This window comes from Mauremys reevesii, linkage group 1 (genome assembly GCF_016161935.1).
Source record: "Mauremys reevesii isolate NIE-2019 linkage group 1, ASM1616193v1, whole genome shotgun sequence".
Taxonomy (NCBI): domain Eukaryota; kingdom Metazoa; phylum Chordata; order Testudines; family Geoemydidae; genus Mauremys; species Mauremys reevesii.
This window is the reverse complement of record NC_052623.1, coordinates 181,468-207,989: the sequence shown is the minus strand read 5'-3', so window position 1 is coordinate 207,989 and position 26,522 is coordinate 181,468. Positions and strand designations below refer to the sequence as shown.

General features: G+C 48.6%; 1 protein-coding gene across 3 annotated transcripts in view; it reads right to left on the bottom strand.

Moving 5' to 3' along the window:
* The window catches only part of DCHS1 (dachsous cadherin-related 1), a 153,246-nt gene that overhangs the window by 90,452 nt on the left and 36,272 nt on the right, over positions 1–26,522 (bottom strand). For all 3 annotated transcript variants that reach the window (XM_039497313.1, XM_039497304.1, XM_039497321.1), the window contains exons 3-4: positions 1,249–1,437; positions 646–877 (exon numbers count right to left, since the gene is read on the bottom strand). In XM_039497313.1, the coding sequence (XP_039353247.1) occupies positions 646–877; positions 1,249–1,437 (421 nt within the window). The remainder of the gene's footprint in view (positions 1–645; positions 878–1,248; positions 1,438–26,522) is intronic.

Here is a 26,522-nt window from a genome sequence, read left to right as displayed (position 1 = left end):
GTGGCTAAGGCAGGCTCCCTGCCTGCTCTAGCTCCGTGTGGCTCCCAGAAGTGGCCGCCAGGTCCTTGAGACCCCATGGTGCATGGGCGGCCAAGGAGGCTCTGTGTGCTACCCTCGCCCCTGTGCCGGCTCTGCAGCTCTCATTGGTCAGGACCTGTGACCAATAGGAGCTGCAGGGGCAGTGCCTGTGGGCACGAGGGGAGCATGCGGCGCCCCTCTGGCCGTCCATGCGCCTAGGGGCCACAGGGACCTGGTGGCTGCTTCCTGGGAGCTGTGGTAAGCATTGCCGGGACCCTGCACCCCAAACTCCCTCCCACACCCAAACTCTCTCCCAGAGCCTGCACCCTCCCAACATACCAACACCCTGCTCCAGCCCTGAGCCCCCTCCTGCACCCCAAACCCCTCATCCCTGGCCCCACCTCAGAGCCCACACCCCCAGCCGGAGCCCTCACCCCTGCCCCGCACTCCTGGCTGAGCAGGGAGGGGAGGGATAGTGGAAACAGGGAATGCTGAGGACAGAGGGGGCTGCTGGCTGGTGGGGCTGCCCTTCTCTGGAGCTGATGAGCGTGCTGTACAGTAACACTGACAGGTGTCACATCCCCCATACCCTGTCTGCAGCCCATCCAGGGCACCAAGGGCTCTTACCTGTGTCCTTGTGCAGAGAGAAGAGAGGGGGCGAGTTCCCAGAGACAATGTGGTATGTCACCTTCCCGTGGGGACCCTCATCCTTGTCGTGGGCCATGACGCGCAGCACGGCTGTGCCTGGCATGCTCTGCGTGCTGATGCTGGCTGCGTACTCCAGGGGGTAGAACGCCGGACGGTTATCGTTTACATCCTCCAGGAAAACCTTCACGTACACCATGGAGTTCAGACCACCCTGGAGGAGGACAGGACCAGGCATAACTCTGCCCAAGGCTGGGCTGCTGGGAGGCCCTCACTGCCCTGGTGGGGATGGGATGACAGGGATAACCTTCTGAACATTACTAAGCTGGGGGCTTAACTCCCTCCCCTGCCCAATTGCTCACTCCCCATTGGCCCATCCCCGCTTTCCCCATTACTCAGCACCCCCGAGGGCCCAGCTGCCCCTACCCCATTGCTCAATTCCATCCCAGGGCCATCCCACCTTTCCCCATCATCCCATGACCCCCTTCCTTCATTACTCAGCCTCCTTCCCCATGGGCCCTTCCTCCTTCACCCATTGCTCAGCCCTTCCCCCCAAGGGCCCATCCTCCTTTCATCAGCACTCACCCCATCGACAGCAGTGACAGTGAAGTCATAGGCAGTGGCCCCCTCGTCACGGTCCAGGCCCTGCACTGTGCACAACTGCCCAGTGTGCTCATTGATGCTGAACTGCGTGGGGACAACGCTGCCGATGCCGGAGCCGATGGAGTAGGAGAGGGAGCCGAAGGGGCCACTGTCTGCATCCGTGGCCGTGATCTAGTGGAAAGGCACTATGTCAGTGGGAGCTGTCACAGAGTTTGGGGAAGACAAGGCCCTGCACCCCTGGTTTCCTGCATTCACCATGACTCTCAGCCAGCCAGTAAAACAGAAGGTTTATTTAGACAACAGGAACAGTCCAAGACAGGTCTTGCAGGTACAGACAACAAACAGGACCCCATCAGTTAGGTCCATCTTGGGGGGGCCCAGGGAGGCCACAGCACAGCCTGGGCTCCCCTCCATTTCCCAGCCAGCTCCAAACTGAAACCCCCTCCAGCCGTCTCCCCCAGCCTCCCCCTGGCTCCTCCCCCAGCCTTTGTCCAGTTTCCCAGGCAAAGGTGTCACCTGGCTCCAACCCCCCTCCTGGTTTTCATGTTACATGATCAGGTATCTGGCCTCAAGGAAAGTCTCCCATCCCCAATGCAGACAGTCCCAGCAAAACTCCCCTGCAACCTTCCCAGGTCAATACTCCCCTCTTCCTGCTGCGTCACTGGCACCCACACGGTATTCAAATAAAACATTAAGAACATTCCCAGTTCGTCACAGGAGCAGCAATGAGGCTGGAGCCCAGCAGCCAGGCCCAGCTCTCCCGGCCATCCCAAGGGCAGCTCAAGACTTTCCACATGTAGGAGGCAGGATGGCCCCTCCCCCATGGGTGATCAGTGCAGCGTTCTCCAAGGGATGGTGGGAGCACTTCCTTCCTTCCAAACTGGAGGCAGGAGGCTCAAACAGAGGTGCTCTCCGCTTGCAGTCAGTGCTCGCCCCAGCACTTGGGGGTGCTGCAGGAAGTGGGGTGGAAACTCAGTAACGCGCATTTCTGCCCTCATTTGGAGCTGGCCCCACTGCAGCAATAGGGGCTGCTGTGCTGCTGGAGGTGCCATGGGTCAGGTCGTTACTACTCATGTTCTTAGTTTAGTGGCCTCCCTGTTTCTGGTGCCCATTGTTGTGCTGTCCAGGCCCCTGGTGGTCTTGGGACTTGCCCCAGGAAAGGCCACTGGGCAGAGAGGCTGAACTCCACAGATTTACCCCAGTGTCCTTGCCGAAGCCCAGCCTGGGGGACGTGAGCCTGTCTCACAGTGCAGCACAGGCTGGCACTCACCTGCTGCTCTCCCCCCAGCGCAGAGAAGCTGCAGGGAAAGCAGCTAGCCAGGACTTGCTCTTCACCTTCCACTGAGCAGCCAGCACCTCCCATTGCCCTCTCCCACTGGTCACCCCCCTGCAGCACTGCTGGGGGGCCTGGTGCTGCAGGTGGGGCCCAGAGGTCCTCCTCTTGGTGTCTTTGCAAGTGACCCAACTTCAAGGGGGGCAGGAGAGTCACCCTTATTCTTAGCGCCCCACTAAGCTCTCTGGGACATAAGGGCTAGAAACACCCCTCCTGCACCTCAGGATCCCATCCTGCTGTTAGGGCCCCAAGTGCCAGCACTCCCAGACCTCTGGCCAGGGCTGCAGTGAGGAGCGGGCTGTCACAGGCTTAAGGGACAGGCTGAGCTGCAGGCCAGCACACCCTGCTCACCTGCTCCCAGCTGGGCTACAGCACAACTTTCAGAAAGACTCCTTGGTTCTGAGCTTCTCTGTGGCAGTGACAGGAGAGGAGCCCCAACCCAGCCAACTGCTGGGCCCTAAAAGAAGGGGTGGGGGCGGGGGAAGCCAGCATTGCCAGAGCATCAGGGACACTAGGGGGTTCAGAACCTGCTCCTTGAACCCAGGGCTCCTGGCCCAATATCCTGGGCTCTCGTTTGTGTGGGGAGGCTGTCCCAAGATCCCTCCAGTTCCCTGCAGCTCCAGGTCAGCCACTAATGGCTCCTTTCCCAAGAACATCCCCTCCGGGAGACGCTGCCCAGAGCTCATCCCCTGCTGAGAGCTCGAAGGGGAGAACAGACCCCGGAAAAGGAGGCAAAAGGGAGGCAGCTGGGACAGGCCCAGTGAAGTTCACACTCTGTAGCTGAAGCTCCTCCCCACACTGGGGCTGGGGCCTCAGCTCCCCACGAGTGCCAGGGAAAGGGCCCTGCTGGGGGCTGCAAACAGCTCTTAGGAGCCTCCTAACCTGGGTCACACGTCAGCCCCTCCGGCAGCCCAGGCCCTAGCAGCAATTTCACCACTGCCTTCTCCTGCAGTGAGGCTAAGACTAGAGTAATGGGGAGCCCCCACCCAGCACTCTTGCCCCATGGCCTACAGGACTGCATGCTGCCCCCTCCCAACAGCCATGGCTCCCACCCCACTCCCTACAGTGCCCCCTGCTGCACCCTCCCTCCAAAACCTGAGTTCCTGCCCTACTCCCCATAGTGCCCCCACCACCTCTCCTGCCATGCTCCCTAGAACACCTCTTGGTGAGAGAGAAGGGGACTGAAGTATTCAGGAGCTCCCCCAATGGCCAGCACTCCTGCAGGTCCCCCTACTGGGAGAGGCTTGCACTGGAGTAGTCAGGCACTTCCCCACAGTGGGAGCTTTGTTCCTTGGAGCCTTGTGTGCATTTCATAGGGAACTCATTCCCTCCCATCTCACTCCCCTTGCCCCTCCAGCTGCTGGAAGTACCCCCATGTAACAGGATCCCCTTCTCCTGCCACCAGCTACAGAATCCATGCAGCTGCAGGCATCATGAGCTCTGGAGCAGCCTTGGGACCCAGACCCAGCTGCACACACCTCACCTGATGGGCTTGTCTCCCTCCATCCATGTTCTTCCCCCTTTCCACTCCTTTTTTTCTGTTTCTCCACTCCCTTGCTCTTTTGTCTTGTCCATCCTCAGAGAGGGATTGGACCTAAAGCAATTTGCTCCTGGAGCAAAGTGGCTCCCAGCAACAGGCGTGCACAGAGAATGGCAGGTTGGGTGAGCGGCACAGGAGACGAGTGGGCAAAGTAGAGCACAGCAGGCTGTGAGAAGGGGTGGCACGGCCAGTTGGATTTGGGGAGATCACACAGCAGGCTGATGTGTGGGGCAGAGGGTGTGGGGTCCAGCTGCTTCAGTAGGGGCAAAAGTGAGGCACAGTATAAGCCAGTCTGAGCGCCTGCATCACCCAGCTGGAGAATCCCACCCAGTGACTCCTGCATCCAGCCCAGAATGCCTGGCTGATCCAGAAGAAGTCTTTTAGCAAAACTATCCACTAGCCATTTACTGGTTTTAAATGATGGAGAATCCACCATGCTGTCTAAGGTTAATTACCCTCTCTGATGAAAATTTTAGCTGACCTTTTAGGACCTCTATGGTGGCATTCTCAGAAATTTCCCAGTTCCATGCGCAGGGCCAGGCAGGCAGACAGAGCTTCGGAGTCTCAATGCGTGGATGAGACGATGGTGTAGAGAGGAGGGGTTCACATTCATTAGGAACTCGGGAAACTTTTGGGATGGGGGGAGCCTATACAGGAGAGATGGGCTCCACCTAAACCAAAGTGGAACCAGACTGCTGGCACTAAACATTAAAAAGGTTGTAGAGCAGTTTTTAAATTAGGAGATGGGGGAAAGCCGACTGCTGCAGAGGAGCATGTGGATCGGACACAGACTTCTCTTAGGGGAGAGTCTGATGATAGAGAATCTCCAGGTTATAGTCAGGAGCAGAGGACGGAAGAGGATAATGTAAGGGCCAGATCAGATGATAAACAGTCACATAAAAAAGAATCTGACACATCAGAAAAGGGCAGACAAATAAACAGGGACAAGTTTTTAAAGTGCTTGTACACAAATGCTAGAAGTCTAAATAATAAGATGGGTGAACTAGAGTGCCTTGTGATAAAGGAGGATATTGATATAATAGGCATCACAGAAACCTGGTGGACTGAGAGCAATCAATGGGACACAATCATTCCGGGGTACAAAATATATCAGAAGGACAGAACAGGTCGTGCAGGGGGAGGAGTGGCACTATATGTGAAAGAAAATGTAGATTCAGATGAAGTAAAAATCTTAAGCGAATCCACATGTTCCATAGAATCTCTATGGATAGAAATGTCATGCTCTAATAAGAATATAATAGTAGGGATCTATTATCGACCACCTGACCAGGACAGTAATAGTGATGATGAAATGCTAAGGGAAATTAGAGAGGCTATCAAAATTAAGAACCCAATAATAATGGGGGGTTTCAATTATCCCCATATTGACTGGGAACATTTCACTTCAGGACGAAATACAGAGATAAAATTTCTCGATACTTTAAATGACTGCTTCATGGAGCAGCTGGTACGGGAACCCACAAGGGGAGAGGCAACTCTAGATTTAATCCTGAGTGGAGTGCAGGAGCTGGTACAAGAGGTAACTATAGCAGGACCAAAATAGTGACCATAATATAATAACATTTAACATCCCTGTGGTGGGAAGAACATCTCAACAGCCCAACACTGTGGCATTTAATTTCAAAAGGGGGACCTATGCAAAAATGAGGGGGTTAGTTAAACAAAAGTTAAAAGGTACAGTGACTAAAGTGAAATCCCTGCAAGCTGCATAGGTGCTTTTTAAAGACACCATAATAGAGGCCCAACTTCAATGTATACCCCAAATTAAGAAACACAGTAAAAGAACTAAAAAAGAGCCACCGTGGCTTAACAACCATGTAAAAGAAGCAGTGAGAGATAAAAAGACTTCCTTTAAAAAGTGGAAGTCAAATCCTAGTGAGGCAAATAGAAAGGAGCACAAACACTGCCAACTTAAATGCAAGAGTGTAATAAGAAAAGCCAAAGAGGAGTTTGAGGAACGGCTAGCCAAAAACTCCAAAGGTAATAACAAAATGTTTTTTAAGTACATCAGAAGCAGGAAGCCTGCTAAACAACCAGTGGGGCCCCTTGACGATCAAAATACAAAAGGAGCGCTTAAAGATGATAAAGTCATTGCGGAGAAACTAAATGGATTCTTTGCTTCAGTCTTCACAGCTGAGGATGTTAGGGAGATTCCCAAACCTGAGCTGGCTTTTGTAGGTGACATATCTGAGGAACTGTCACAGATTGAAGTGTCACTAGAGGAGGTTTTGAAATTAATTGATAAACTCAACATTAACAAGTCAGCGGGACCAGATGGCATTCACCCAAGAGTTCTGAAAGAACTCAAATGTGAGGTTGCGGAACTATTAACTAAGGTTTGTAACCTGTCCTTTAAATCGGCTTCGGTACCCAATGACTGGAAGTTAGCTAATGTAACGCCAATATTTAAAAAGAGCTCTAGAGGTGATCGCGGCAATTACAGACCAGTAAGTCTAACGTCGGTATTGGGCAAATTAGTCGAAACAATAGTTAAGAATAAAATTGTCAGACACATAGAAAAACATAAACTCTTGAGCAATAGTCAACATGGTTTCTGTAAAGGGAAATCGTGTCTTACTAATCTATTAGAATTCTTTGAAGGGGTCAACAAACATGTGGACAAGGGGGATCCAGTGGACATAGTGTACTTAGATTTCCAGAAAGCCTTTGACAAGGTCCCTCACCAAAGGCTCTTACATAAATTAAGCTGTCATGGGATAAAAGGGAAGGTCCTTCCATGGATTGAGAACTGGTTAAAAGACAGGGAACAAAGGGTAGGAATTAATGGTAAATTCTCAGAATGGAGAGGGGTAACTAGTGGTGTTCCCCAAGGGTCAGTCCTAGGACCAATCCTATTCAATTTATTCGTAAATGATCTGGAGAAAGGGGTAAACAGTGAGGTGGCAAAGTTTGCAGATGATACTAAACTACTCAAGATAGTTAAGACCAAAGCAGATTGTGAAGAACTTCAAAAAGATCTCACAAAACTAAGTGATTGGGCAACAAAATGGCAAATGATATTTAATGTGGATAAATGTAAAGTAATGCACATTGGAAAAAATAACCCCAACTGTACATACAATATGAGGGGGGCTAATTTAGCTACAACGAGTCAGGAAAAAGATCTTGGAGTCATCATGGATAGTTCTCTGAAGATGTCCACGCAGTGTGCAGAGGCGGTCAAAAAAGCAAACAGGATGTTAGGAATCATTAAAAAGGGGATAGAGAATAAGACTGAGAATATATTATTGCCCGTATATAAATCCATGGTATGCCCACACCTTGAATACTGTGTACAGATGTGGTCTCCTCACCTCAAAAAAGATATTCTAGCACTAGAAAAGGTTCAGAAAAGGGCAACTAAAATGATTAGGGGGTTGGAGAGGGTCCCATATGAGGAAAGATGAAAGAGGCTAGGACTCTTCAGCTTGGAAAAGAGGAGACTAACGGGGGATATGATAGAGGTATATAAAATCATGAGTGATGTGGAGAAAGTGGATAAGGAAAAGTTATTTACTTATTCCCATAATACAAGAACTAGGGGTCACCAAATGAAATTAATAGGCAGCAGGTTTAAAACAAATAAAAGGAAGTTCTTTTTCACGCAGCGCACAGTCAACTTGTGGAAATCCTTACCTGAGGAGGTTGTGAAGGCTAGGACTATAACAGTGTTTAAAAGAGAACTGGATAAATTCATGGTGGTTAAGTCCATAAATGGCTATTAGCCAGGATGCGTAAAGAATGGTGTCCCTAGCCTCTGTTTGTCAGAGGATGGAGATGGATGGCAGGAGAGAGATCACTTGATCATTGCCTGTTAGGTTTACTCCCTTTGGAGCACCTGGCATTGGCCACTGTGATAGACAGATACTGGGCTAGATGGACCTTTGGTCTGACCCGGTACGGCCGTTCTTATGTTCTTATGTTATTTCCTGTCTGAATTTGTCTGGCTTCAGCTCTCAGCCACTGCACCCTGTTCTGCCTTTTGTATGGGAGATTAAAGAGCTGCCTGCTCTCAGAAATCTCTTCCCCATGCATGTATTTGTACTGTGATCAAGTCACCTCTAAATAGACTGAGCTCCTTTAGTCTTTCACTATAAGGCAGGTTTTCCAGACTTCAGCTGCTCATTCTTGTACCTCTTTTCTGAAGCCCAGAACAGGACACAGTATTCAGTAACTGTCTCACTCATGACACCTGCAGAGGTCATATCTCCTACATACCCCTACTCAATATTCACCTGCTTGTTAGAGTGGGGGAGTAGCACCATAATAGCAAATGTTGAGAGTTGCTTACTGTTAACAGCCAATTTTTCTAAGTGCTGCAAAATACACATGCTGACTCAGACTGCTTGAAAAGTGTGGGGCTCCAGGGTGGGTCACTGAGCTGAATTTGGGGCTGTTTACCAAGGGGTTCCTCATGTAGAGCTGCCCTTAGAAAATTATGTGATAGCAACGTTAGGGTTTTAATTGTTGTTATTCAAAATGCTTTAAAACCCACATGCACAGGGAGGTTGTCTTGACAACTGGTACGCTGCAGCATGAAGGCAGACTTTGTGGTGCAAACTGGTCATTTCATCAACAGTTTCAGATATACAGCCCCTCCTTCAAAATGAGCTGCTTACAATTTTCAAAATATATATGTAAATTGTCTTAAAACTGTGGTGCCATATCAGGGGCTGGAGTAGAGCTTGTGGTGCAATTTTGGAGTCATTTGAGCACATACATAGAGAGCTTGTTGGTATTCCACAACAGAAACTGGGGTAGACTGTGAGGGGATGAGGAAGAGAATGGGTCAGTTCACACGTCTCAGCCCTCCAGTGTCATTACCATGGGATGGTCTCAGGTTTGTGCAGAATCCCTTCCCCCTGTTAGCCCCCAATGGGGAGTAGAGCATCTGCAGTGTGCCTCCCCTCACACTTGGGCCTCCAGCTGATAAATGTACCCTTCATACAGCCCCTTGGTTACCACTTTCCCTCTGCGCAGCCACTCCAGCCCTACTGGGGCCAGGGATAACCAGGTGGAGGGCAAAGCTGCTAGCCAAGACGTGGTGCAGTATGCCCACAAAGTCCCCTCATTCCTACACCTCAGAGGTGCCCCTCAAACATGCCCCCTTCCCCACCACCACCGCCTTGTGCCCTTCCAGCACAATACAGCCTGGCATACATCCAGGGGATTAAATGCTATCTAAATGAGCAATCATAGCACATAGGACTGGATCACTGTGTCCAGAGTCCTGCTATCACACGTAACTTCATCATATAATCCTGTTCATAAATTTATCAAATTGTATTTTAAAATTAGCTGGGTTGTTTGCCCCTGCTACCTGTATTGGGAGGTTGTTCCAGAACCGTAGTCCTCTGATGGTTAGAAACCTTCTTCTAATTTCCAGCCTAAATGTATTCATGCCAGTTTATACCCATCCTCATAGAGTGTATGGCTTTCTAGTGGGGTCCCGAAGGGATTGGTTCTTGGCCCGATGCTATTTAACATTTTTCTCAGAAAAATAGAAGAAAGCGTAGTCATTATTGTTACATTTGCAGCAGATGACACAAAGATTGGGGGAGTGGTAAATAATGAAGAGGACTGTTCACTGATAAAGAGCAATCTGGATCACTTGGTAACCTGAGAGCAGGCAAATGTTTTTTAATACAGACAAATATAAGGTCATACATCCAGCAACAAGGAATGCAGGCCATACTTACAGGGTGGGGGATGTTATGCTGGGTAGCATTGACTCTGACAAACATTTGGGGGTGCTGGTGGATAATCAGTGACCACAAGTTCCCAGTGCAATGCTATGGCCGAAAGGGCTAAGATGAGTTTTGGCTGTATAAACAAGGGAATATCACATTACCTACATGGGGAACAAAAGATTCTAGCACCTGGGAAAGTGTTCTCTAGTATACTATTTAACCAAATCAAACTAGTTATAGGTAAAAAACTATAATAAGCTAGCAGGATTTAGACTGAAAAGATTGTGTGTAAATCACATCTTTACCTGGAGATGATTGACTAAGGGTACGTCCATACTACCCCCCCGGGTCGGCGGGTAGCGATCGACTTCTCGGAGTTCGATATATCGTGTCTCATCTAGACGCGATATATCGAACTCCAAACGCGCTCCCGTTGACTCCAGAACTCCACCACCGCGAACGGCGGTGGCGGAGTCGATGGGGGAGCCGCGGACTTCGATCCCGCGCCGTCAGTACGGGTAAGTAGTTCGAACTAAGGTAGTTCGAGTTCACCTACGTTATTCGCGTAGCTGAACTTGCGTACCTTAGTTCGAAACCCCCCCCCCACTCCCCAGTGTAGACCAGGCCTAAGAAACGGCACACCTACCAGATAAGATTAGTTTTGAACTTCATAGATTTCACAAAAGCTTTCCAGGGCATTCACAGAGAGTCACTATGGACATTCTTGCAACAATATGGGCTTCCTAGAAAGATAGTGTCATTGGTCAAGACGTTATAGAAAGTTTCAAAATGCTGTGTAAGAACAGTAAGTGGAGATATGGATTAGTTTGATATCACTGGAGTGAAGCCAGGTTGCATCTTATCACTTCTTCTTTTCTGCACTGTGGTAGATCACATGATGTGAAGAGCAACATCAAAGGCAGATACAAGAGTTATGTGGAGTAGGAGAAATATCTGACTTTGCAGATGACATTGTTCTGTTGGATGCAGATGGTGATGCCATGAAAAAGACTCTACTATCAATGTCAAATGTGAAGATGCCAAAGTAGGATTCAAAATCAGCCAAAAGAAAATGAAAGTCATGATCATTGAAAGACTTGGTGAAGACTACAAACTCATTAACCAGGCCATATTGTAGGAGGGGGAGATTTTTGGGAGCTCAGAGCCCAGTAACATTCCTGGACCACTGCCCACAGCTGGGATACCAATTGTTATGCTGGGACAAAGTGGGAATGTTCTTCATAAGAACATAAGAACATAAGAAAGGCCGTACCGGGTCAGACCAAAGGTCCATCTCCGCCCAAAAGAATCATGTGGCACCTTATAGACTAACAGAAGTTTTGCAGCATGAGCTTTCGTGGGTGAATACCCACTTCTTCGGATGCAAGCAGTGGAAATTTCCAGGGACAGGTGTGTATATATAAGCAAGCAAGAAGCAAGCTAGAGATAACGAGGTTAGATCAATCAGGGAGGATGGGGCCCTGTTCCAGCAGCTGAGGTGTGAAAGCCAAGGGAGGAGAAACTGGTTCTGTAATTGGCAAGCCATTCACAGTCTTTGTTTAGTCCTAAGCTGATGGTGTTAAATTTGCAGATGAATTGGAGCTCAGCAGTTTCTCTTTGAAGTCTGGTTCTAAAGTTTTTTTGTTGTAAGATGGCCACCTTAACATCTGCTATTGTGTGGCCAGGGAGGTTGAAGTGTTCTCCTACAGGTTTTTGTATATTGCCATTCCTAATGTCTGATTTGTGTCCATTTATCCTTTTCCTTAGAGATAAGGAATGCTTGCATCTGAAAACTGCATTTGTGCTTCGGTTTCCCCTATGTGTTATTCAAGTATTTAAATGGTGGGACAAGGGTAAGTGATCGTCATAGAGACCCCTAGTGAGCAGGTGTGACTGCCATCTGGCTGCCATCATGTGATCATGTGATCCTTAGAGAAAAGGATAAATGGACACAAATCAGACATTAGGAATGGCAATATACAAAAACCTGTAGGAGAACACTTCAACCTCCCTGGCCACACAATAGCAGATGTTAAGGTGGCCATCTTACAACAAAAAAACTTTAGAACCAGACTTCAAAGAGAAACTGCTGAGCTCCAATTCATCTGCAAATTTAACACCATCAGCTTAGGACTAAACAAAGACTGTGAATGGCTTGCCAATTACAGAACCAGTTTCTCCTCCCTTGGCTTTCACACCTCAGCTGCTGGAACAGGGCCCCATCCTCCCTGATTGATCTAACCTCGTTATCTCTAGCTTGCTTCTTGCTTGCTTATATATACACACCTGTCCCTGGAAATTTCCACTGCTTGCATCCGAAGAAGTGGGTATTCACCCACGAAAGCTCATGCTGCAAAACTTCTGTCAGTCTATAAGGTGCCACATGATTCTTTGCTGCTTCTACAGAACCAGACTAACACGGCTACCCCTCTGATACTTGACATCTAGCCCAGTATCTGTCTACCGACAGTGGCCAATGCCAGGTGCCCCTGAGGGAGTGAACCTAACAGGCAATGATCAAGTGATCTCTCTCCTGCCATCCATCTCCATCCTCTGACAAACAGAGGCTAGGGACACCATTCTTACCCATCCTGGCTAATAGCCATTTATGGACTTAGCCACCATGAATTTATCCAGTCCCCTTTTAAACATTGTTATAGTCCTAGCCTTCACAACCTCCTCAGGTAAGGAGTTCCACAAGTTGACTGTGCGCTGCGTGAAGAAGAACTTCCTTTTATTTGTTTTAAACCTGCTGCCTATTAATTTCATTTGGTGACCCCTAGTTCTTGTATTATGGGAATAAGTAAATAACTTTTCCTTATCCACTTTCTCAACATCACTCATGATTTTATATACCTCTATCATGTCCCCCCTTAGTCTCCTCTTTTCCAAACTGAAGACTCCTAGCCTCTTTAATCTTTCCTCATATGAGACCCTCTCTAAACCCCTAATCATTTTAGTTGCTCTTTTCTGAACCTTTTCTAGTGCTAGAATATCTTTTTTGAGGTGAGGAGACCACATTTTGTCTGAAAACTGCATTTGTGCTTCGGTTTCCCCTATGTGTTATTCAAGTATTTAAATGGTGGGACAAGGGTAAGTGATCGTCATAGAGACCCCTAGTGAGCAGGTGTGACTGCCATCTGGCTGCCATCATGTGATCACAGACAATGGCTGACGCTCTGTAGCCTGCAGGTGCGGCTCTAGGCATTTTGCCGCCCCAAGCACAGCAGGCAGGCTGCCTTTCGTGGCTTGCCTGCAGAGGGTCCGCTGGTCCCGTGGCTTCGGCGGACCCTCCGCAGGCAAGCTGCCGAAGGCAACCTGCCTGCCGCCCTCGCGGCGACTGGCAGAGCACCCCCAGTGGCTTGCCGCCCCAAGCACACGCTTGGCGTGCTGGGGCCTGGAGCCTCCCCTGGCAGCCTGGCAACTGATGGCTGGGGGCCATTCTCTGCAAGAATCAGCTGGCGGTGCTGGAGAACAAAGTGAGAGATGGAGGTCAGGCAATCTGTTTGCTCAGAAAAGAGACAAAGGAAGGAGGAGAGCAGCTGTGCCTGACTGAAGCTGGGCTGCTAGAAGCTGGTCAGTTTCCTGGCTGAAACTTAGGAGGAGAGACCAGGGCTCTGGATCCCCCCCCCCCCAAGATGGACTTTGCTGTAACTTCCTGATTTCTGTGCTAACAAGATCTGTTCTATGCTGTGTTCTAGACAACTAATCAACCATTCTGTTTTACCTTGCTGGCTGAGTGTCCCTGCTATGAAGTTGGGGGTACACGACCCTTTTTGGGGGGTGTAAGGCTTCACCAGATGTCCTATTCCAGTTGACTCACTATGGGGAGCTCACGGCATGGAACAGGGGTGCTGAACGGTCCAAAGTCAGACCCAAGGAGGCACTGAAGCCAAGGAGCTTTGCCCTAGTGAGAGTGTGCCCTGGGTGGGGAGTCACACTACAGAGAGTCCTGTCTGACTTAACATAAGAACATAAGAACGGCCATACTGGGTCAGACCAAAGGTCCATCCAGCCCAGTATCCTGTCTATCGACAATGGCCAATGACAGGTGCCCCAGAGGGAGTGAACCTAACAGCTAATGATCAAGTGATCTCTCTCCTGCCGTCCATCACCAGAAGTTGACTGTGCACTGTGTGAAAAAGAACTTCCTTTTATTTGTTTTAACCTGCTTACCATTAATTTCATTTGGTGTCTCCTAGTTCTTATATTATGGGAACAAGTAAATAACTTTTCGTTATTCACTTTCTCCACATCACTCATGATTTTATATACCTCTATCATACCCCTCCTTAATGTCCTCTTTTCCAAGCTGAAAAGTCCTAGCCTCTTTAATCTCTCCTCATATGGGACCCATTCCAAACCCCTAATCATTTTAGTTGCCCTTCTCTGAACCTTTTCTAATACCAGTATATCTTTTTTGATATGAGGAGACCACATCTGTATGCAGTATTCATGATGTGGGCGTACCATGGATTTATATAAGGGCAATAAGATATTCTCCATCTTATTCTCAATCCCCTTTTTAATAATTCCTAACATCCTGCTTGCTTTTTTGACTGCCGCTGCACACTGCGTGGACGTCTTTGGAGAACTATCCAGGGCCGGCTCCAGAGCCCAGCGGGGCAAGCACCCGCCTGGGGTGGCCCTTTCCCGGGGGGGCGGCAGGCTGGGCTGGCGGACCTGCCGCAGTCATGCCTGCGGGAGGTCCAATGGAGCCCCGGGACGACCGGACCTGCCGCAGGCATGACTGCGGAGGGGACGCTCGGCCAGCGGCTCCAGTGGACCTCCTGCAGGCGTGACTGCGGCAGCTCAACCGGAGCCGCCGGACTAGCGAACCGCCCGCAGCTGCGGGAGGTCCAGCCGAGCCGCACGAGCAGTCATGCCCGCGGGAGGTCCGCTGCTCCCGCGGCTCGGGGGCGCCTCCCGGGCATGACTGCTTGGGACGGCCAAATTTGTAGAGCCGCCCCTGGAACTATCCACAATGACTCCAAGATCTTTTTCCTGATTAGTTGTAGCTAAATTAGTCCCCATCATATTGTATGTATAGTTGGGGTTATTTTTCCCAATGTGCATTACTTTACATTTATCCACATTAAATTTCATTTGCCATTTTGTTGCCCAATCACTTAGTTTTGTGAGATCTTTAAGAACATAAGAACATAAGAACATAAGAAAGGCCGTACCGGGTCAGACCAAAGGTCCATCTAGCCCAGTATCTGTCTACCGACAGTGGCCAATGCCAGGTGCCCCTGAGGGAGTGAACCTAACAGGCAATGATCAAATGATCTCTCTCCTGCCATCCATCTCCATCCTCTGACGAACAGAGGCTAGGGACACCATTCTTACCCATCCTGGCTAATAGCCATTTATGGACTTAGCCACCATGAATTTATCCAGTCCCCTTTTAAACATTGTTATAGTCCTAGCCTTCACAACCTCCTCAGGTAAGGAGTTCCACAAGTTGACTGTGCGCTGCGTGAAGAAGAACTTCCTTTTATTTGTTTTAAACCTGCTGCCTATTAATTTCATTTGGTGACCCCTAGTTCTTGTATTATGTGAATAAGTAAATAACTTTTCCTTATCCACTTTCTCAACATCACTCATGATTTTATATACCTCTATCATGTCCCCCCTTAGTCTTCTCTTTTCCAAACTGAAGAGTCCTAGCCTCTTTAATCTTTCCTCATATGGGACCTTCTCTAAACCCCTAATCATTTTAGTTGCTCTTTTCTGAATCTTTTCTAGTGCTAGAATATCTTTTTGAGGTGAGGAGACCACATCTGTACACAGTATTCGAGATGCGGGCGTACCATGGATTTATATAAGGGCAATAATATATTCTCAGTCTTATTCTCTATCCCCTTTTTAATGATTCCTAACATCCTGTTTGCTTTTTTGACCGCCTCTGCACACTGCGTGGACATCTTCAGAGAACTATCCACGATAACTCCAAGATCTTTTTCCTGACTCGTTGTAGCCAAATTAGCCCCCATCATGTTGTATGTATAGTTGGGGTTATTTTTTCCAATGTGCATTACTTTACATTTATCCACATTAAATTTCATTTGCCATTTTGTTGCCCAATCACTTAGTTTTGTGAGATCTTTTTTGAAGTTCTTCATAGTCTGCTTTGGTCTTAACTATCTTGAGCAGTTTAGTATTGTCTGCCACCTCACTGTTTACCCCTTTCTCCAAATCATTTATGAATAAGTTGAATAGGATTGGTCCTAGGACTGACCCTTGGGGAACACCACTAGTTACCCCTCTCCATTATGAAAATTTACCATTTATTCCTACCCTTTGTTCCCTGTCTTTTAACCAGTTCTCAATCCATGAAAGGATCTTCCCTCTTATCCCATGACAACTTAATTTACGTAAGAGCCTTCAGTGAGGGACCTTGTCAAAGGCTTTCTGGAAATCTAAGTACACTATGTCTACTGGGTCTTCGTCACATGCATCCGACGAAGTGGGTATTCACCCAAGAAAGCTCATGCTCCAAAACGTCTGTTAGTCTATAAGGTGCCACAAGACTCTTTGCTGCTTTTACAGATCCAGACTAACACGGCTAGCCCTCTGATACTATGTCTACTGGATCCCCTTGTCCGCATGTTTGTTAACCTCTTCAAAGAGCTCTAATAGATTAGCAAGACACGATTTCCCTTTACAGAAACCATGTTGACTTTTGCCCAACCAGTTATGTTCTTCTATGTGTCTGACAATTTTATTCTTTACTATTGTTTCAACTAATTTGCCCAGTACTGACGTTAGACTTACCGGTCTGTAATTGCCGGGATCACCTCTAGAGCCCTTTTTAAATATTGGTGTTACATTAGCTTTCTTCCAGTCATTGAGTACAGAAGCTAATTTAAAGGACAGGTTACAAACCATAGTTAGTAGTTCCTCAATTTCACATTTGAGTTCTTTCAGAACACTTGAGTGAATGCCATCTGGTCCTAGTGACTTGTTACTGTTAAGTTTATCAGTTAATTAAAAAACCACCTCTAGCGACACCTCAATTTGTGACAATTCCTCAGATTTATCACCTACAAAAGCCAGCTCAGGTTTGGGAATCTCCCTAACATCCTCAGCCGTGAAGACTGAAACAAAGAATTCATTTAGTTTCTCTGCAATTACTTTATCGTCTTTAAGCGCTCCTTTTGTATCTCGATCGTCTAGGGGCCCAACTGGTTGTTTAGCAGGCTTCCTGCTTCTGATGTACTTAAAAAACATTTTGTTATTACCTTTGGTGTTTTTGGCTAGCTGTTCTTCAAACTCCTTTTTGGCTTTTCTTATTACATTTTGACACTTAATTTGGCAGTGTTTATGCTCCTTTCTATTTACCTCACTAGGATTTGACTTCCACTTTTTAAAAGATGCCTTTTTATCTCTCACTGCTTCTTTCAGAGCGGTTCCAGAGCACCCAGCCTGTGCACTCTGTGACATGCTCACCACTGAAAGGAGCTAGAAAGGCCATTTCTGAAGCCTTAGCACAACTAAGAGACCAGGAGGGGAGAGGAAGTGAGTGCCCATGAGGAGTAAACATGACCCTGTGCCCTCCTGACTTGAGCTTTTACCGAAGCATGCGGTTTTGAAAGATGGAAAGTCTGGCAATAGTTAAATATTGCTATGTGAAATACAGCTGGTTAACTGACAGAAAATTCCCTGCCTGACAGGTTGGAAAACTACAGGTTGGGAAACTCCACACTTAACTTAGCTTCTGCTCAGGAGTTGTTGTTTTTTGATGAACAAGCTGTGTAATACTAACAAATTGGATATAAAAAGAGGAAGAAATCTGAGATTGGTGGACACTTGAAGGCTTTGACACTTCTCAAGTTCCCCTGCAGATGGAAAGCTAGCCTCTGCACATCTACAGTTATTCACTCGAGACCTCCTCAAAACCCTGGGTAAATATTAATCTGAGGGTAATTTGGGGTGTTTAATTAACCTGTTGCAGATGTAAGTACTTGAGACTAAATAAAGTGTTAAGTGAACACACTCTAGTATCAATCATCTATCAGTCGGACAGCTGTGTCCCCATTGATTTATTTCCTGACTGGCAAATATTTGGAAAAATAAGGAGTTTCACACATGAACCACGGAAGTTCTACAATGTTATTGTGATACCCACATTGTAGCATGTTTCTGAAACTTGACAAATGCTAGAAGCCTGCAACAGGAAATTTAACACATTTCATCAGAGATGCTTGCAGAGAATATTTCATGTCCACTGGTGGAAAAAATAAGTGTTGCTAAGGACTGGTCAAAATACTTTAGAGGCAATGATTCAAGAGAGAAGGCTGAACTGGTTTGGGCATGTTGTACAGGTGTAAAAAAAGACATTCCTAGATAAGCTCTAGACTGGATACAACTTGATGGAAAACGGAAAAGAGGAGGACAACATGGCAAATGAAATTTAATGTGGATAAATGTAAAGTAAGGCACATTGGAAAAAATAACCCCAACTATACATACAACATGATGGGGGCTAATTTAGCTACAACGAGTCAGGAAAAAGATCTTGGAGTCATCGTGGATAGTTCTCTGAAGATGTCCACGCAGTGTGCAGAGGCGGTCAAAAAAGCAAACAGGATGTTAGGAATCATTAAAAAGGGGATAGAAAATAAGACTGAGAATATATTATTGCCCTTATATAAATCCATGGTATGCCCACATCTCGAATACTGTGTACAGATGTGGTCTCCTCACCTCAAAAAAGATATTCTAGCACTAGAAAAGGTTCAGAAAAGGGCAACTAAAATGATTAAGGGTTTGGAGAGGGTCCCATACGAGGAAAGATTAAAGAGGCTAGGACTCTTCAGCTTGGAAAAGAGAAGACTAAGGGGGGATATGATAGAGGTATATAAAATCATGAGTGATGTGGAGAAAGTGGATAAGGAAAAGTTATTTACTTATTCCCATAATACAAGAACTAGGGGTCAACAAATGAAATTAATAGGCAGCAGGTTTAAAACAAATAAAAGGAAGTTCTTCTTCACGCAGTGCACAGTCAACTTGTGGAACTCCTTACCTGAGGAGGTTGTGAAGGCTAGGACTATAACAATGTTTAAAAGGGGACTGGATAAATTCATGGTGGCTAAGTCCATAAATGGCTATTAGCTAGGATGGGTAAGAATGGTGTCCCTAGCCTCTGTTTGTCAGAGGATGGAGATGGATGGCAGGAGAGAGATCACTTGATCATTGCCTGTTAGGTTCACTCCCTCTGGGGCACCTGGCATTGGCCACTGTCGGTAGACAGATACTGGGCTAGATGGACCTTTGGTCTGACCCGGTACGGCCGTTCTTATGTTCTTAACAAATAACATAATAAACTGTGACAATCAGGGTGCAGACACCCCAAAGGGAGAACAAAAGGTTTAAACACATTCACAGTCCTTCATAGCAGTAGGCAAAAAATGGTTGTTCACCTTCTTGTAACTGTTGTTCTTCGATATGTGTTGTTAATGTCCATTCCAATCAGGTGCGTGCGCACGCACGTGCACTATGGCTGGAAGATTTTTCCCTTAGCAGCATCCATCGGGTCGGCCTGGGCGCTCCCTGGAGTCGCGCCCTCATGGCGCCTAATGTATAGCCCTGCCGACCTGCCACCCCTTCAGTTCCTTCTTGCTGGCTACTCCGACGGAGGGGTAGGATATTGGAATGGACATGAACAACACATCTCAAAGAACAACAGTTACGAGAAGGTCAGTAACCGTTTTTTATTTTTTGAGTGCTTGTTCATGTCGATTCCAATCAGGTGACTCAAAAACAAATTTAGGAGGTGGGGTCGGAGCTGTCCACTGACTGGAGTACTGCTGTACCAAAGGCCACATCATCTCTGGCCTGCCTAGTAACTGCATAGTGTGCGGCGAAAGTGTGTATTGATAACCATGTCACTGCCCTGCAAATTTCCTGGGTGGGGACTTGAGCCAGGAAAGCTGTTGATGAAGCTTGCGCCCTTGTAGAGTGCACCATCATCGGGGGTGTTGGGATCCCTGCTAGATTGTAGCACTTGGTAATGCAGGCCACAATCCATGATGAAATGTGCTGTGTCGAAACAGGCTGGCCCTTCATCCTGTCCGCTACTGCGACAAAGACATGTACACAGGACCTGCTGGGGTCGGGGGGCCAGGTGCTGACATCGGCACCTGGGCTGTAGGTGCCTGCATCGAGGTCGACGTCAACAACGGTGTAGGTGTGGGAGACGAGTGTGTCACCATTGTGAAGGCCGTGCCGAAGTCAGAGCCAAGCATAGTGCCAGAGTCGATGACGGTGCCATAAGGAAAGGTGTTGGGATCGTAGGTGCCGGGTGCGTATGCACAGTGGAAGGTGGCACAAATGTGGCGGAAGCAACTGAAGACGTCGCTGAGCATGGGCCCTGGGTTCCTCCCTGGCTGTGGTGGTAAGCCCAGGGAGTCCAGAAGGGCACTGAGGCGGGTTCTACCACTGCGGAGGCCACGCCTGATGCTCCCTTCCGTCTTTGCCCGACCTCACTCTACAGTTTCTGTTCCGACTTGAGCAGGGGCAGCTCTAGCAATTTTGCCGCCCCAAGCAGGGCGGCACGCCGCGGGGGGTGCTCTGGCAGTCTCCGGTCCCGCGGCTCCGGTGGACCTCCTGCAGACGTGTCTGCGGAGGGTCCGCTGGTCCCGCGGCTCCGGTGGAGCATCCGCGGGCATGCCTGCGCGAGGTCCACCCGAGCCGCCAGACAACCAGACCGTCCGCAGACACGCCTGCGGGAGGTCCACCGGAGCCGCCTGCCGCCCTCCCGGCGACCGGCAGAGCGCCCCCCCGCGGCATGCCGCCCCAAGCACGCGCTTGGCGTGCTGGGGCCTAGAGCCGGCCCTGGACTTGAGTGATAGGAGTTGGGCTCCAACTCCAAGTTCTCAGACACTGAAGACCACGGAGGAGCCAATCCTCGGTGCCTTGAACGTTGAGAGCTCTGGGAGTGGGAAGGCTCTCTGTCGGAGCGTGTAGGTGCCAATGGACAAAGCGAAGGAGAGCGCCTTGACATCATAGCAGGCTTTCCCTTAGAATGCACCAGAGGATGGTGCTCCATCGGCGCTGAGGGTTCCTCCCTGGCAGGCGAGAATGGTGCTGTCAAGTGGAGAGATCTCTGGCGGCCTGGTATGCTTCCGGCGTAGGTGGGAGCTGAAGCTGCTGTGTGGGCGCCGGAGATTGAGGTGGGGCCGGATTCAACTGCCTCACCTGGACAGGAGTCAACATGACCCCAGAAGGAGACGCTGAAGAGTGGCCCACCTGGGATCACACTTCTTGAGGCTTAGCGGGAGGAGAAAGGTCGTCTGGCTTTTTCTTCTTTTGGAGGCACCGGCGAGTGGGAGCAGTGCCTACTATCAGATTGGCCCCATGAGGAGCTGTGCTAGTACCGAGCATCCCTGGAGGAGTCCTTCTTCAGCGCCAAGGCGCTCCACATTGAGGATGCTGCCACAGGGGTTGGGTCTCCCAAACCCAGGTCGGAATGGGTGCGCAAAGCTGCCTCCATGAGGATCACCTTCAGCCACTGTTCCGGTTCTTTAAGTGTTCTTGGGCGGAACTCACAGCAGATCTTGCAACGATCTTTCTGATGGGTTTCTCCCAGGCACCTAAGACATGTGCTAGCTCCCTCCTGCAGCTAAGGGGTAAACTGGGAAATTGTTTTAAGGCAATAGGTAACTCTTATTAGACATTTTTTTTATTTAATATGAAAATGTAAAGCCTGGGGTTGTGGCTTTATGTTTATTTTCTGTGTAACTTATATATGTTTGCTTTCCCTTTACTATTTCTTCTTTCAATCTGTGTTTTTTCTATTAAATGAACTTTTGTTTATTTTTATCCCAAGCAGGTTTCTGGTGTGCCTTCAGCCCAGATGTCTAGTAATTAAGAACTCAGGGAGGATGTACTAGGTGAGACCCGGGACTGGAAGAGTTGTTTGTGTCACCCTGCAAAGAGTAACTAGGCTCGTGAAAGCCAGGGTGAGACCTTGTGTTTGTGGGCATGCTGCAGGTGTCAAGGAATTGAAACATAGCAGCACAGCACAAAGGCCCTAAGTTACAGGCCAGGCAGTGACAGAACCCCTTATTGGTCTGCAAGGACCCTAAAATGTCACAAAAACTATTGAAAAAGATGTCGTTGTCTTGGAAACTGACTATAATGGAGAAAGAAATGTGGCATTAACCAGACAGAGGTGGAAACACTGGGTTGCTTCATGTGTCACAAGGCACAAAAGCATCTAATCTAAGGCCTAACACGATTCAATGGCTGGAAGTTGAAGTTAGACAAATTCAGATCGGAAATAAGGCACAAACTTTTAACGGTGAGGGTAATTAACCAGGGGAGTGGCAGGGTGCAGAGTAAAATCACTGCACAGGTGCTGTTGGATCTTGGAAGGCAGGACCTGGGGTCTCCACCAGCTAGTGGCCCCATCTCTGCCCCTTAAGGCAGGACGAGAGCCTCCTGCAGATGCAGCCCTCCCCACATACTGGGGCCTCTAACTAAGGGTGCAGGGGGGGGCCACCCTGATGCAGCAGAGCCTAAATGGAGGGATGGCAGGACGAGGGCAGGGGTGCAACTCCAGCAGGCTCAAGAGTGAGGGAAGGAGACAGACTGGAGCAGGAGGAGGGAAGAAGCATGGGGGCCAGGGCAGGACTGTCGGGACAAACACATCCAGCCACCTCCACTCTCCTGCCAAAGGTCCCTTGCACAGGGTTCACACTAGCTGTGTGCTCACAAGTGGCTCCTCTGCACTCTCCAAGCCCCTGCCCAATTCTTCCTTGGGTACTTCCCCCAAACCTGCTCCAGGCACAGCTCTCCCTGAAAAGTCAGCGCAAGGCAGGATCCTTCCTGGTGGCCATGGGGCCAGGCTCGGGGAATGCGAAGCATTTGGGAGGGGCTCCAGCAGCAGAGCCCCCTAATCCCCATTAATCCTGCACAGGGAGAGTGACCCGGGATTAGCTGGGCGAGCCTCAGATTCCCGCATTCCAGCAGGCAGGGCCCTGGATCAGGGTGACAGCTCACATGGCACAGCCCCCTCCCACACTCCCACCCCTACAATCCAGCAGGTGCCCTGACATAGCTGAGCCCCAGCAGGCCAAGGTACCAAACCCCTTGGAATTCCCTCTGGTGCAATATGTAAAGAGTTTTCCTCTGCCCCCAGTGCACGCTCAACAGTGCACCCCCAGCACCCCTCTGGGTCAGCTCCCTCTAACCTCCCCTGCACCTCTCTGGGTCTGTTCCCCTCTCTTCCCCTGGTACCGTGCTGAGTCTGCTCCCCGCACACACCCCGGCATCCCACTGGGTCTGCTCCCCTCTCCCCCCCAGCACCTAGCTGGCTCTGCCCCACCTTCCTCACCTCCAGCACAGCACTGGGTTTGCTTACCCCTCCCCCTAACACTGCCATGGGTCTACTCTCCCCTTCCCTCCTCTGGCACTGTGCTGATATTGCACCCTCTCCCCCGCCCCCTAATCTAGGAAAGGTAACATCAGAGATGAGAATGATCAGAGGTTGGAGAGATTCCTGCCCAGGGAGCGAGTGGCCAGGCCAGGCCTGTTAGTGCCACAAGGGATGGGACGGAGGGAGAGAAAATACTGGCTAGAATAGTGTCTGACTGGGGCACATCCTATGTCATCCCAGCCACCACCCAGGAATGGCGGGGGGGGGGGGTGTCACTGACACTGACAGGGAGCAAATTTATACTCAGGCAAAGGGGGGAGAAGGATAGCTCGGTGGTTTGAGCATTGGCCTCCTAAACCCAGAGTTGTGAGTTCAATCCTCGAGGGGGCCATTTAGGGAATTGGGGTAAAAATCTGTCTGGGGATTGGTCCTGCTTTGAGCAGGGGGTTGGACTAGATGAGCTTCTGTGGTCCCTTCCAACCCTAATCTCCTATGATTCTATGAAATGTTTCTAACCAAGGTGCTTAACTGGCTTGTGGAACTCACTGCCACCAGGTTCCCCGGGCCAGGAGCTGAGCAGGAGCCAGAAAGGTCCTGGCATCTCAGTGGCTAACATATCTTGGCATTACATTATGGAGCTACAGTATCAGTTACAGTTGATGGCAGTGCCTGCCTATCAAGTTCTGGGCACTCACTAACCACTGACCCCATTCCCTACTACTACATCTCAGAGTTTGTCCCTAACTCCTCCTGCCACAGGAGAGAGCCCACTCCTAGCTGAGTAGTTGGGGCAAGTTATCTACCTGGGGTAACCCCTGAAAGCATTGACCCCCCCATTGCATTTCCACAGGGTGAATTTGGCCCTGATTGCCCATGGTAGGAGGTGTCTTGCAATTTCAGAGTACAGCCAACTCCTATTTTATCACAAACCCTGTGAGTTTGGGGTTATTTTGAGCTTCTTTTGATCTCAGAATCATTGGGAGGTAGGGGCAGGGCAGGGCCACTAATCTCTTTATGTCCTCCTACAGGAGTGGAATGAGGCACAGGCTGCATATATGGCTTTGACAGACCCTGCTAGTCAAAAACACTCCAGCCCCATGCCCATGTGCACCCACATTGGGAACCACACTGACTACAACACCTCGAAGAACAGGGTAAAGAACTGTTCCTTCCAGCCTGGAGATTGAGAGAATGGCTCTTAAAATAAAAGTTCAGATTCTGTAACATCTGGATTCACCACACAGGCCACAAATGTGCATCATTTGGGTCAGGCAGAACCCACCCGGCAGCCCTGGCCCCTGTCCTGAATGACATCTGCCACTACATCATGGGAGCTCTAAAACCAACAACTGTGAACAGCTTTGATAAGCCTGTCAGAATTGCTCCACTGGATATTAGGAGAGTGGTCACAAGCAAAATAGAATGATTACAACAGGTTGGCAATACCAGACATCCACTATATGGCCACACAGCAGCAGTTAGCTGCCTGAAATCACAGAGAAGCGTCCTAACTGGAACAGAACTGCTTACAGAATCATCAGTGGCTACATGACTAGAAATGTGGCGCAAACAGTCTGAAAACAAAGATGTCAAATGGCACACTGACATTGCCGAATGCCTTCCCACAGGCACAGAGAACGACTGGTCAACCTGGAGATGTTTAAAATCACCTCCAAACAAGAGCTGGCAGGCCAAAAGTCCATATGCGGAAAAGGGGCTATTCCAAAGATGTAGACATATGTGACCGTGGTGAAACACAAACCATGGAACATCTGTTGGTCTGCCAGCTCCTGGAGGAACCATGCACCACAGAAGATCTCACCAGAGCTCCAGACCAGACATGGCATGTGCCTGACACTGTAAAAAAAACTGATTGAGGTGGAAGGACATGAGAAGAAGAAGCCACACTAGTCTGTCTCCAGTCTCTGATGGAGTCACACTCAAATGCTTCAGAGGAAGGTAGTGTTGCCAGTCTGAAGCATTCAAATAGTATGAGATTGGCCTGTCTTTTTTAAAAATTGTGATTTAAAAACAATCTGCTTTCTGGCTTTTTTAGCCTTTGGGGAAGCCACAGCCAGCCAGCCACGCACCCACATGGCAAATGAAATTAAATGTTGGGAATTGCAAAGCAATTCACACTGGAGGAACAGTATCAAACCCTTCATATACATACAGGGGCCTAAATTAACTATGAGCTCAGGGAAGGGAGTTGGGTACCACTGTAGGCAGTGCAACGGGGATCTCTGCTCAAAGTACAGCTGCAGGCAAAACAGAAAACAAGGTGTCTGAATGCATACATAGATGAGAATAATACAGAGATTATTCTAATGCCCCCTGTATCAATCAATGGTGCAGCCCCATCTGGACTAGCTCCCCATCTCACATAGGATAGTGCAGAGCCAGAGGCTGTCCCTGTGTAAAGCTGTGTAAGGCAGTCTAAGCAATAAGGCTTTGAAGCTTACTGCCTCTCTGTGCTGATGTAATGTCATAAGTTGGTATACCAAGCGCTCAGACAGTGGGTTCTGTATGTTTTAGAAGGACAACATTGTGGTCCCAAGTGGGAGTTGGGTCTCTGACTGGAGGGCATAATGGAAGCCCTTGAAGAATTCTGATGCCATAGGGTACGAGCAGACTGAATATGACCGTATCAGGGCATGACATACAGATATCTCAGCAAGGTGGACTATTAAATGGGTATTAAATGACAACTGTACATGTTTCAGGACCAACATATTGTCCAAAATCTTCCATATCAGGGACTCTGCTGGGTCATTGTCATTTCAAGCTGTCCATATGCCCAATTAAGGAAGAAGCCATACTGGTTAAAAAACCAATCCGGTTTAGAGAGGAAGTGAAGGCTGCTATAAAATATTACACACACACACAACGAATGGAGAAAGGGGAAGTTGCCAACACTGAATATAAATCAGAAGCTAGAAACTGCAGAAAATTGATAAGGGTAGCAAAAGGACACAAGGAGAAAGCTATGGCCAGCAGAGTTAAGGACAATAAAAAGAAGGTTTTAAAAAATATATATTAGGAACAAAAAGAATCCTAGCAATGGTATTGGTTCATTATTAGATGAAAATGGTAGAATTATCAATAACAATGCAGAAAAGGCAGAAGTGTTCAATAAGTAATTCTGTTCTCTATTTGGGGAAAAAAACAGATGATATAGTCATATCAAATGATAAAACTTATCAGCGAGCGGCTGTATTTCCAGTGAAGTCCCACAAGGATTGGTTCTTGGCCCTACACTAGTTAACATTTTTATCAATGACCTGG